The sequence below is a fragment of the Trypanosoma brucei genome, chromosome 11, assembly GCF_000210295.1.
Source record: "Trypanosoma brucei gambiense DAL972 chromosome 11, complete sequence".
In the NCBI taxonomy this organism is placed as follows: Eukaryota; Euglenozoa; class Kinetoplastea; order Trypanosomatida; family Trypanosomatidae; genus Trypanosoma; species Trypanosoma brucei.
This window is the reverse complement of record NC_026744.1, coordinates 816,442-827,479: the sequence shown is the minus strand read 5'-3', so window position 1 is coordinate 827,479 and position 11,038 is coordinate 816,442. Positions and strand designations below refer to the sequence as shown.

Below are 11,038 nucleotides of genomic sequence, written 5' to 3'. Positions count from 1 at the left end.
ACATACATGTGTCTGCGGGTGCTTACAAGGGCCTCCTGGGCGCCTGTTTGTGAGTTGGAAAGGGTACGTGTAATAAAATAAGGGCGAAATGCATGGCTAGACGCAAGAATGGGGCTGGTGTTCACATTAGGTTCGCTAATCCCACTTTGTTTTTCCTCCCGTTTGTTCCTCCGCTGCTGTGTTCTGTATTGTGAGGGTAGGAAAGCCGCGGTGTGCAAGGCCCCGTCCGCATTGTTGGTTCAGTCTCGTGCTGGGTTGCTCCCTTCTTCACCCTTTTTGTCCCACCACTCTCACCGTTCGTTAAGCGTGGAAATCGGGTGGTAGATTTTGTTGTTGGGCACATATACTGCCACCGCAGGCAGTTCGCCCATCGCATCGCTTCTCCCAATTTTGTGCCTTTTTATTTATTAGCACTCTCTCGTTACCGTTCATCGTTATCAATCTGCTCGTACGCTGCTTCCACCAAGAGCGAAGAAACGAAGTAGTGAAGGTGTGAGGAAATCGGGAAAATGGGCGATGACTGCGAGACGGAACTCGTAGAGGTCTTCGGGTTCATTAGCAGTGGACGTGAGGATGTGCGCAAAATGGCTGTCCAGGGACTTGCACAACAGAGCAAAGACAACAAGAAGCTCTTTGCTCTCCTCGCATCTTCTACGCACGGCCCCCGTTGCATTGACGTCTTGCTCCAGTTTTTGCACGCGGGAAGCGTCGCCTTGTTGGGGGATGTCTTGACTGTACTCATCAACTGCGCCGCTGATGGCACATGCACGGAGGTTCTTGTGACTCAGAAGGTTGTGCGCAGGGCTATGCGACTTATTGACAGCGTTGAGGCCTCTGATCATCCCCAGTCGCTCCAGCGGGGGTTGGAGGAAATGACGTTGATGCTCCTAAGCAACCTGACGGCAAGTCACGTGAGCGCGGTAGATGATCTGTTGCAGGTGACTGATGAAGATCTTCGTGGATTTTACTTGGGAAAGTTGCTGACATATTACACCCGATTTACTGTTGACGAGGGTTGCAGTGTTGAGGTTGCTGTAGCTGGGGAGCAGCAGCAGGAAGATGGGGGAGATGACAACAAGAAACTTAGCGAGGGGGATGCGGTTCGTAGTAACAGTGGCGGAAACAAGAGTGAGGAGTTGAACAAGACAGTTCCCCGTGACCTTCAGCGGTGGATTTTGCAGATCTTACTGAACGTCACGCGCGTAGCAGACGGACAGGAGCTTCTGCTGGAAGATGACGACTGGTTAATGGCTCTTTCAGACTGTCTTAGTTCCTTGAACCCGCGGCATCGGTTGCTGGCAGCACAGTGTTTTCGCAACTGCAGTTTCCAGCGTGAGCGACACCCTGGGATTCTGCGCAGCCGCTGCCTTCGTGTGTGTGTTGAGCGCCTGAGTGATGGCGCTGAACACATTGGGGAAATCGAGATGCTGCTCGCGGAAATTACTGCAAATCTCATGCAAACCGAGGCGGGTATTGGGCTACTAGAAGAGTTAAATGCAAAGAAACATCTTCAGGCATCGGTAACTGCGGGTAAGGTTCAGGCTGACACCTGCAAGTTCCTTAACGAACATGTGCTGCCGCTTCTGGACGATATCGTCGACGCCTACGTTATGACTAGCGGTGATGAACTCGACTAAAGTAAAAGGTTAATGCCGAGTAATTATATATACGTGCTCACTCTATTCTAACTTTTTTCACCCTTCGCCGCACTCTGCTCCTGAGATCATATTTTGGGGGAACACCTGTCCGCTTGGGAACGTGTTGCAAACGGTAGCTCGGTTTTACCCCTTTACAATTTCTTTGTTCTCAACAGGGTTAAACCGCATACACAAAGAGATAGCATATATCGAGAAAAAAGAAAATAGAAGGTAGTATTTTTCGTGATACATTTAGTAGTAGCGTTAGGAAAGAGTTTGTACAGTTACTAACAGTGTACAGACATCAGCTTCATCAAAAAAAAAAAACAATAACAAGGCAGAGACATACCAGACGAAGATGCTCCGCCGTTGCGTTTGCTCCACTCCACTTGCACGCACCGCCGCCGCCGGTGCACGCACGTACTTTTACCCTAATCCTGGTGAAACGGGCATCAGTGGTGCTACTATGAAGACGCTACTGAAGATCACCTGCAGTGTGATCCTCGTCCAGGCATTGGCCATTCGATACTTTGTTTTCGAGCGGTACGGTACGAAAAACCAGTACGTGCAGGATTGCACAGACCTTTGGGATGATGATGGAACAGTAATGGAGGGTGAGGAAGCTGTTGCCAACCTTCGCATCCAGCGCGAGCGCATCATGCCCTTTATGAATGATATTAAGGAAAAACTTGAGGCCGCTGGTGCGGATACCGACCTCGCTTAGTTAGGCATGGAATAGGGTGGGAAGCTCGCTCGAACTGTACATGTGGAGCATGCGGAGTGGAGCGGGGGAGGGGTGACATGAGATGCAAGGGGAAGAGGCGGGGCGTTATCCGTTGTCATGGTCTGTATTATTATTATTATTATTATTAATATTATTATTATGCAGAATAAGTTTGCTTCTCCTCATCCATTCACTCATCCCTTATCTATCCACAATACGTAATTGTGTGTAAAGTGGCCGTCGCCGAGTAGAAACTGTAGTTGCTTGGTTGTTTGATATATGTGCCTTTCTTTTTTTTTTCTGCGCATGCTATTTTACATTTCCAAATTCCACCTTATGTACAGCAAAGTAGCAGGAAAGAGACGGAGAAGTGAAAGTAAGACGTGTCTATGGAACGAATGGGTTAGGGTTTGACCCTTCAGAAAACTTAACCAAATGCCACCCCTGCCACTTTTCTTTCCCTTCCCTTCAATTTTTTCGTTTTTACGTGTTCTCATGCAAAGTTTTTTCGGTGACCTTTCACTACCCGCGACTATCATATGTTGTGTGTGGCACCCGTAACAAATGGAAGTTGAAGAATGAGAACAAGTGGGGCAAAGCTAGCGAAGGAAAGGATAGCAGTCTTTTCATCTACAGTGATGAGAAAAGTTGGGTGAGCAAACGGTAAAGCAATGTCCAGGTATTTTTTTTCTTTATTTGTCTGACTATGAGTCTAAACTGAGCGGCCATTTTTAAAGGTTATTCTTTCTTGACTTTGTCTTGTTTCCCTTGTCTCCAGGAGAGCTTGTACGGAAAGTTCTCAGTGGGTTGTCTATCACCGATTATCTTCAATACGCTGTTATGCGCAACTGCCGACAGTGGTGCCTGCTTCTTCCCCTTGTGTGTCACATACTAATTCTGTGTTTCACTTTTATGCCATTGTTTTGCCTTATTGTTTCGCATCTCTTTCCCTTTGCCTTTCAACTTGGTAGTACATGTGAAGGAAAAGCTCTAAGGGCCACGCACATGCATATGCACATGTACACACGCATATGCCGATGATTCAACTGTTGAATGTGTTAGATATCGCGCTTACTGTGGGTTTGGAACTGTAGTGCCTCGTATACCTTCCGCGTGGTGGGAAGGCTCCACAGTAGGTAAATTACTCACACCCAAACACTAGCCGGGGGCTGATGGGATTTTTGATCCTTGCATCATGACGGAAAACCCTTTTCACTACGAACTCCTGATTCTTCTTTCTACTGGATGCTCTTGTCTCTTCCAACCCTAAATGTGTGAAAGCTGTGAAATTGGTCCTGTGCGGGTAAGTAAGCCGAACAATATAACAGTATATTTTCTTTTGATTAATTTATCTTCGCTGTGAAGTAGATTGTTAGCGCAAGATTGAGGAGAGCAGGTTGAACCATTTATATAGGCTTTCCCATACACTCCATTGCGCCAGCACTTGAGTTGTGATATGTCGCGATGTGGGCGCAAGCTCGATATGTCGAGTGGTTACTGGCTCCCACGGCGGCTGCTTCTTGTGCGACACGGCGAGTCCGAGGCAAATGTGGATCGCGCATTGTATAGCAAGGTTCCGGACTGGAAGATACCGCTGACGGCGCGGGGCCGCGAGCAGGCCTTCGAGTGCGGCCGGAGGCTCCGGAAGATCATAAAGAATGAAAAATTGTACGTCTACTATTCTCCGTACACTCGCACCAGACAGACCCTAACCGAGGTGCGCAAGAGTCTACTGCCGTCACAGGTGCAAGGTGAGCGCGAGGACGAGCGGTTGCGGGAGCAGGAGATTGGCAATTTCCAACCACTGGACAAGATGGACGAGATGTGGGCCGAACGTAGTGAGTTTGGACGCTCGTACTACAGATTTCCAGATGGTGAAAGTAGTGTGGATGTCGGCGACCGCGTGTCCAAGTTTTTCGATTCCCTCTTTCGCGAACGTGTGGAACTAAATTATCTCTCGGCGCGGAAGCAAATGATCACTGGCAGTAGCAACGACGTCGGTCCTGCCTCGTTTACGGTACCGGACGACGATGATCATAATGTTGTGATAATATCGCATGGACTTTTGATTAGGTTGTTTGTTGGGCGGTGGTATTCGGCGCCGATGGAAGTCTTTGAAACGATGAAGAACCCACCCAACTGCGGGATTGTCGTGCTGGAGAGGCGTGAGGCGGGGCGACTGGTGATGACGGATACTAGCAAGAAGCTTTTCGGCAGTGATCCACTCTTAGAGATGATGAAGTTTGACGGAAAGGATAATGTTCAATTGTTTCGTCACCTCTTCGCTGAAGGTGGCTACTCCTTTTCCGCAGACGAGGGAACGGACCGGTAATTTGATGATTGTGAATGCTTGCTGAGTCAGAGGTGCTTGTACTTACCCGAGGGGAAGGTGATGTTGAAGGATTTTGCAAAGTGGTGTAATGTACGTAACACGTATTTACGTACCTGGTATATGTGTGTGTTCATTCATTTTCGTGCGTGTCACCCCTCACTCCTCTCCCAAGTTCACTCTTTTCAACATCACGCGCTTACCTGCTAGCTGTTTTTTAACCGGCCGCATTTGTGTGCTCTCTTCTTCTTTGTTTTACTTTCTTCTCTTGAGTTGTTTCTCTTGGCTCTTATTTTAGCTCTGTGATTTTATCGTTTAGTCTCACGTTTTTGCTGTCGCGGATCGTTTCTTTTAGCTTTAGTTGTGGTCCGTGAGTTTCCCCCCTACGTGATGGCAGTTGTACGCAGGTGCTCTCATCACCGGATTTGCAAGCAGTGGGGTCGTATTGTGTCATGTGGGTCACTAAAGGCACCGCTATGCGACGTTATGCACTTCACGTCTTCCACGTGGCCACCTCACCTTCACCCTCAACCAACTACCCAGACAGTGAGGCCCTTGGAAGTCTCAAAGGAAACCAAGGCACTAGTAGAAGAACCTGCAGTTGCTGTTAACCTTTGTGAAACTGCAGCAAATGCAGCCACAACGGACCCCGCTTCATCAATGTTCTCCGTGCCTTCTCCAACCTCGGCCTACGTAACACACACGGAGTCTCAGGGTAGGATGTCCATTACTATTCGCAGTGGTGACCGCCGCCAAATGCTTAAGTTCCCAACGCAACCTGTTGAGCCTGTGAAGCGCATTATATTCCTGCGCAACGGTAGAAGCCTGGCCAACGTCAACGTTTGCACGCACGTGACAACTCCTGATTGGCGTATTCCTATAGTTCCTGAGGGTGAGGAGGAATCTTATGATGCGGGCCGCCGGCTGGCTCAGCTCATTGGGGATGAGCCAGTGTATTACTACCTTTCCCCCTACGTGCGGTGCCGTCAGTCATTCAAGCATGTGCTGCGCGGGTATGATGCCTATAGAAGTGAGCACAAAATGGAAGGTGAGTCTATTGTTGGGGTGCGAGAGGATGTTCGACTGCGGGATGGAGACATCGGACGATATAAGTCAAAGGAGGAGCTCCTGCACCATCTAGCTGAAAGGGAAAAATATGGCAAGTTCTATTACCGCTTTCCCCACGGCGAAAGTGGCGCTGATGTGTGTGATCGGGTTACAAGCTTCTTAGATGCCTTCCAGCGGGAGCGGATGGACTTTCCCATGGATACAAATGTGGTGATATTAACACACGGACAAACAATCCGTATGTTTGTGAAGCGCTGGTTTAACCTGACAGTTGACACGTATCACTCCATGGTGTCGCCCCCCACTGGGTCCATTAGTACGTTGACGCGTATGCATCACCGCAGCTCGTTTCGGTTGGATGATGCTTGCATCGAGTCGATGCGTCTTCCCCCATCACTTAATAAGTATAACGGGTACAAATATCGCAACAAGCAGGTACTGGGATCCATGAGTACTGGAGCGCCTTTCATGTGAATTCCGTCATTTCTTTCCTTCTTGGATCTCCTTGCTCTTTTCTTCCCTGGGAAAGGAGATTTTTGTGCGGATACGTTTTTGTGCGTGGGCGGCAGCGACACTCTTGGGGAGGTGAAGGTGAAATCACCCGTAATGGTGATGCTAATGGGGAGGAACGAAAGGAACTAGAAGGGTCCAGTGAGAAAAGGGAAGTAGGGGATTTTGACTTCCCTGGCACATGGGTACGTTCTTCTACTTTACTTTTGTTTTCCATGGCCAGAAGTGTGCAGGGAGATATACTTTTATGCCACTGGCCACAGTGACTTGGTAAATGTAAGACCAGCCACGTACACAGATCCCCAAGTTTTCCTCCTCATTTTTACCTACGCCGCTCTAGCACTTATTGTTATTACTGTTGCTGTTGTTATTTTTTACAGGTTTGGCAGTTTTGGTACCGGTGGCACTGTTGTAATATCCCTTGACCCGTGTGTTCTCCCTGTGGATAAATGTATGTGTGTTTTAAAGGAAATTAAGGGCCGACAGCGCACATACATATAATTGGTTGGACGTTTAGCTCTTTAAATTCAATGCGTCTCTGGGTAGATATTTAATCCGCTTACGCAGTTCTGTGTTCGCTTGGGAAGTTCACCGCGGAACGGTGAGAAAGTGCATTACTGTTGCCCGGGTCCAAGTTATGTTTCTTCTATAGTTTGTTCGTCGTAGACGTGGAGCCACTTCTAGTGAAGTTCGCACCATTAACAACTTCGTTAACCCGTCCTTCATTTTTTGTTTTGTTCCAGACACAGGGTAACCTTCCATGAGAGTTGCACGAGCAGCCGATGAAACCATGTCGCATTTCTTCTTCACTTCTCCATGTTCCTCCTCAATTCCCCCCGTTTCTTTTTCTTTTTTAAAAATCTTTTTGCATCATATTATACTTGCCTTGTCTGGTGCTGCCGAATTTATGTTGCCTTTTTTTTATCCTCAGTAAAGAAGGGAGCCTGAATAGACACTTTCGTTGTTGGTGGCCTCCTCAGCATTACTCCCATTTACGTTTCATAGTTTTTAAGGTTTGTTGACGCTTGTTGGCAGGGTGGGGTAGACTTAATGACAGGGGTGCTCCGTTGCATTATATGTGCTGGAAACTCAGCTCACTACCGCTGCCGCCAGTGTCGTAGCATGTATTGTTCCTCGAATTGTTTCAAAGAGCATCGCGACGGCAGCGGTGTTGGCAGTTGTTCTTATGAGCAACAGCAACTAAAGGAACCTAAAGATGGCGGTGGGGAGGATGTGGTTGCTAAGAAACCGAAACTCGATTCGTCACGTGACGGCTATATTACTGTTTGCACCGAACCTACCACCGGCAATTCATCCACTATGGAAGAGCAGAAGGAGCTTGACTGTTCCGCTGGTGCTCGGAGGAGTGACGATTATTCCGTATATGGAAGGCGGGACGAAGATGGCTCACTTGTTGTTCTTGGAGAGGCACATCTCGCAGCATTGGCACGCGACGCTAAGCTTCGCAACCAACTTCGAAGTGCGGAGCTGCAGCGTCTCTTACGTATCGTCAACATCAGTCGCTCGCGTGTTGACGCACTAGAGGCAGCGCTAGCCAACGTCCCGGAATTCAAGGGGTTCTGCGAAAATGTACTTGAGGTTTTGGGTAGGGTTGATGTAAACTTTAACTCCTGACCTGAGTTGGGGAGGGGTGGGGATGGGCGGTGTGCGCTTTTTCCTACGCGTGGGCATGTGAGGTGCTTCTCCGCCCCTATTTCGCCCCTTTAAACCTCGTTGGGGTGCATTCCATTCGTGGCGTGTTTACTTCTCCGCACTACGGTAACGCAACTATACAATTATGTTTAAGGGTGTGTTTTTCAGCCCACGTACACCCGTGTGTCCGTACTTTTTCCTTTGGCTGCCTCGTCGTTACTCCTGTCTCTTGCTTTAAATTTCTATCATTCACTTTTCACCTTATTTACTCTTGTTTTATTGTGCTTTCGAAGAAGGTTTGAACAACTAGTGAGTGCAAAGTTTCTTTCTTACTCCTTGTTAGTAGCAGACCATACACGCTAGTGGGGTAGAGTAATTCAAGCTTCAAATGCTTTTTCGTGAAACGGCAAGTGAGACTAATTCCCTAGCGGACCAGGATGGATTTTCATCCAGTGAAGAGAGTATGGCAAGCTGTCAGTCATACGCAACGCGACAGTTTGAGGACAGAATGCGCCTTCTTAGTCTGGATGACTCAGAAGCCGGTAGCAGTATTGGAATTTGGCGGTCTGACGCAAATGAGTGCGGTTCATTAGGGTTTCCTACGGCGAATGAGGACTGCGTCGGCGTCAGCGTTTTCGATGAGGCGTTTAGTGGTGGAACTCAAATATCTTGCCTCGACTGTGGTGAATATGAGGAATGGAGGTCACTCATGGGGGCCATTGATGGGCGGGGGGACAGTAGTGCGACGTTCCATGCGTATCCACCGTCAGATTACTTCAAGGCGAATCCGCCGCCACAGAGCCGCGCGCAGGAGTGCGGCACCGGCGGTGGTGGAATTGCGTCTGGTCATCATGGCACGAAAATGTTTATTGGTGGTCTTCGTTTTGAGGTCGTGCAGACGGGTAGGCGGTTGATAAGCTGGGTTTTCGAGGTCGCGTGTGGTGTTCAAGTGCCGGTCACCTCCATCTTGGTGCACCGTAAGGCAAAGGGTGGACGCTGCGGCTCCCCAACTGGTTGTGCTTCGATATTCGTGGTAAACGAGGAAGACGTGGAGTCACTGCTCTCCATGAACCAGCGGATCTATTGTGGTGCCAGGGGGATTTACGTGGCGGCTTCCACGGAGGAAATGGCACGACTCTTCGAGAAAGAAGCAATCACGGATATCGCAGACGGGCGCAAACGGGGTCCGTCACACCCAATAGTAATTGAGCGAGCGTACGGTGCTGCTGGGCATCCGTCTGCGCGCGACAGCAGAGCTGCCTCCGCTGCCTCTGCCTCTTCTCGTGGAGTTCCTGTGCCCCGACCTCTATTGACACCAGGTGTAGTATCGAAGGAATCGCAGTCGCCGTTTGATCCATCAATGACGACGTTTAGTAGCACTGCCTCGTCTCTCAGTAGCGTCGTGTCTCTGCCTTCTGCTCCGGTAAGTGGGGCGTGCGGCGCCGATTTGTCAGTATCTAACCAGACCTCACAACAAGGTGGGGGGGACCCCCGATACGTCCAGTACCCGGGCGATGGGGAGGCGAATCGGCTTTTACAGCACGTTTCTGAAGGTTTGAATTGCCCGTCTGGCGTGTTTCTTGGAGGTCTTCCTGTCGAAGTGACCGCAGTGTTCGTCGCCTGGTTTTTCTCCCTTATTAATGTACCTGTTCATCCGAAAAACGTATCACTGGGCGTTGATTCACACTTTACTGAGAAATGTGGCTGCGCCTCTGTGCGACTTGAGGAGACGGATGTATTGAAGGCAACCAGCTGGTCTAAACGTGTGTTGTGCAGCTCTGGAGGTGTGTGCCTTGCCGATTCCCATCGTGCGCTTTTGAACCTGCAGGCAACCCGTGACAAGGCGTCTCCTCCCTCGCGGCCGCTCTTCATAAAGCGCTTGGATGCGGGACGAGGCGTGCCATGTGGTTCCGCCACTACAACTAGTCCCTCCGCCTTACTGGTTCCTGCGACTGGAGTTGCCCCAGTTGATGCCCCCGCCCCCGCCCCCGCCCCCATTCCTGGCCCACTTCCACTTGGCGCCCCTGCAGCACCAGGCGGTCCGCTGCCTCCAGCGCCTCTCCCTGTGGCGTGGGATGGCTCTCAGTCGGCAGCACCCGGACCCTCATTGCTGCCATTGCGGGAGGCAAATTTGAGCAGCCGGCCACCTCCACCACCTTACATGCCGAACGTGATCATTGGACATCAGCATTACCAGATGCCAGCTGGAGCAAGCATACAACTACAGTTGGTACCTGTGATCACAGCACCAGGAATGGTACCGACGCCTATTCAGCCGATGTTCCAAGCTGTGCCGCCCCCACCTCCGCCACTGCAGTGAGTGTGGGAACGTGCCTGCGTTGAAAAATAAAATTGAAAAGGAAAAAAAAGACAGACAATCCTTTTTTTTTTACCTTTTAAAGACACCAGCTGAAAAACAAAAAGGAAATAAGTGCTAAAGGGTATTTGGAGGCAATAATAGGTGCCCATACATTTTTCATATGCATTGTTGTTGTCGTTCTCGCTGTTACTTTTTTTTTGTAAAATCCTTTATTGCCACCTTCACGGCGCTGTGTGGCAGTGTGAGTGTGTGTATATTTGCGGTGGAAGAAAAATAAAAATAAAAATAGTTTTTTTTTCGTGTATAGCCCCACCGCAAATGCTGACCGAATGGGAGAGGAGTAACAGAAGGTATATTCTTTTTCCCCCCTTTTCTTCTGAAGTATTCGAAAGTCCAGTAAACACTGCTGCGCCAGACATTGCATGAGCGCTGTGCAAAAGCAGTCTAAGTAGAAGTAATGATGGCTGTAGTGGTGGTGATTACGGCATAAAAGTAAGCTGTTTACGTATGTTTTATCTTTGGTTAGGATGCTTTACCTCACCTTCTAGCTCCCTTTTTTTGTTCTGTTTTTGATTACTTCGCGTTTTTATTCAACTGATTGATGGGTGATGGTGGTGGTAGTACCTACACCTAGCCATTCTGGAAAGAAAAAAAAGGGGGATAGGGATGGGGATATAAATACACAAGAGGGAAGTGTGTGGTAGACACGGAAATGAATCAAAGCTAAATATGCACAAAATTTTGTATGTACAACTGCCTGTGAGTTTGTTGTTACGCTGTTGGGTGAGTGTGCAGGG

At 49.1% G+C, this 11,038-nt stretch overlaps 6 protein-coding genes across 6 annotated transcripts; all 6 read left to right on the top strand.

Moving 5' to 3' along the window:
• Positions 1–509: 509 nt before the first annotated feature.
• Positions 510–1,637, top strand: TbgDal_XI3260 (hypothetical protein, conserved; the record flags this gene model as incomplete). The annotated part of the gene is made up of 1 exon (XM_011781171.1): positions 510–1,637. The coding sequence occupies one exon, from the start codon at positions 510–512 to the stop codon at positions 1,635–1,637; it is 1,128 nt and encodes a 375-aa protein (XP_011779473.1).
• Positions 1,638–1,995: 358 nt separating this feature from the next.
• Positions 1,996–2,361, top strand: TbgDal_XI3250 (hypothetical protein, conserved; the record flags this gene model as incomplete). Its single annotated transcript, XM_011781170.1, has 1 exon — positions 1,996–2,361. One exon carries the CDS (start codon positions 1,996–1,998, stop codon positions 2,359–2,361), a length of 366 nt encoding a protein of 121 aa, XP_011779472.1.
• A 1,456-nt stretch (positions 2,362–3,817) lies between these two features.
• On the top strand, positions 3,818–4,693 carry TbgDal_XI3240 (glycerolphosphate mutase, putative; the record flags this gene model as incomplete). The annotated part of the gene is made up of 1 exon (XM_011781169.1): positions 3,818–4,693. The coding sequence occupies one exon, from the start codon at positions 3,818–3,820 to the stop codon at positions 4,691–4,693; it is 876 nt and encodes a 291-aa protein (XP_011779471.1).
• A 387-nt stretch (positions 4,694–5,080) lies between these two features.
• TbgDal_XI3230 (hypothetical protein, conserved) lies at positions 5,081–6,232 on the top strand (the record flags this gene model as incomplete). The annotated part of the gene is made up of 1 exon (XM_011781168.1): positions 5,081–6,232. The coding sequence occupies one exon, from the start codon at positions 5,081–5,083 to the stop codon at positions 6,230–6,232; it is 1,152 nt and encodes a 383-aa protein (XP_011779470.1).
• A 1,086-nt stretch (positions 6,233–7,318) lies between these two features.
• Positions 7,319–7,903, top strand: TbgDal_XI3220 (hypothetical protein, conserved; the record flags this gene model as incomplete). Its single annotated transcript, XM_011781167.1, has 1 exon — positions 7,319–7,903. One exon carries the CDS (start codon positions 7,319–7,321, stop codon positions 7,901–7,903), a length of 585 nt encoding a protein of 194 aa, XP_011779469.1.
• Positions 7,904–8,309: 406 nt separating this feature from the next.
• TbgDal_XI3210 (hypothetical protein, conserved) lies at positions 8,310–10,241 on the top strand (the record flags this gene model as incomplete). Its single annotated transcript, XM_011781166.1, has 1 exon — positions 8,310–10,241. The coding sequence occupies one exon, from the start codon at positions 8,310–8,312 to the stop codon at positions 10,239–10,241; it is 1,932 nt and encodes a 643-aa protein (XP_011779468.1).
• Positions 10,242–11,038: the final 797 nt, after the last annotated feature.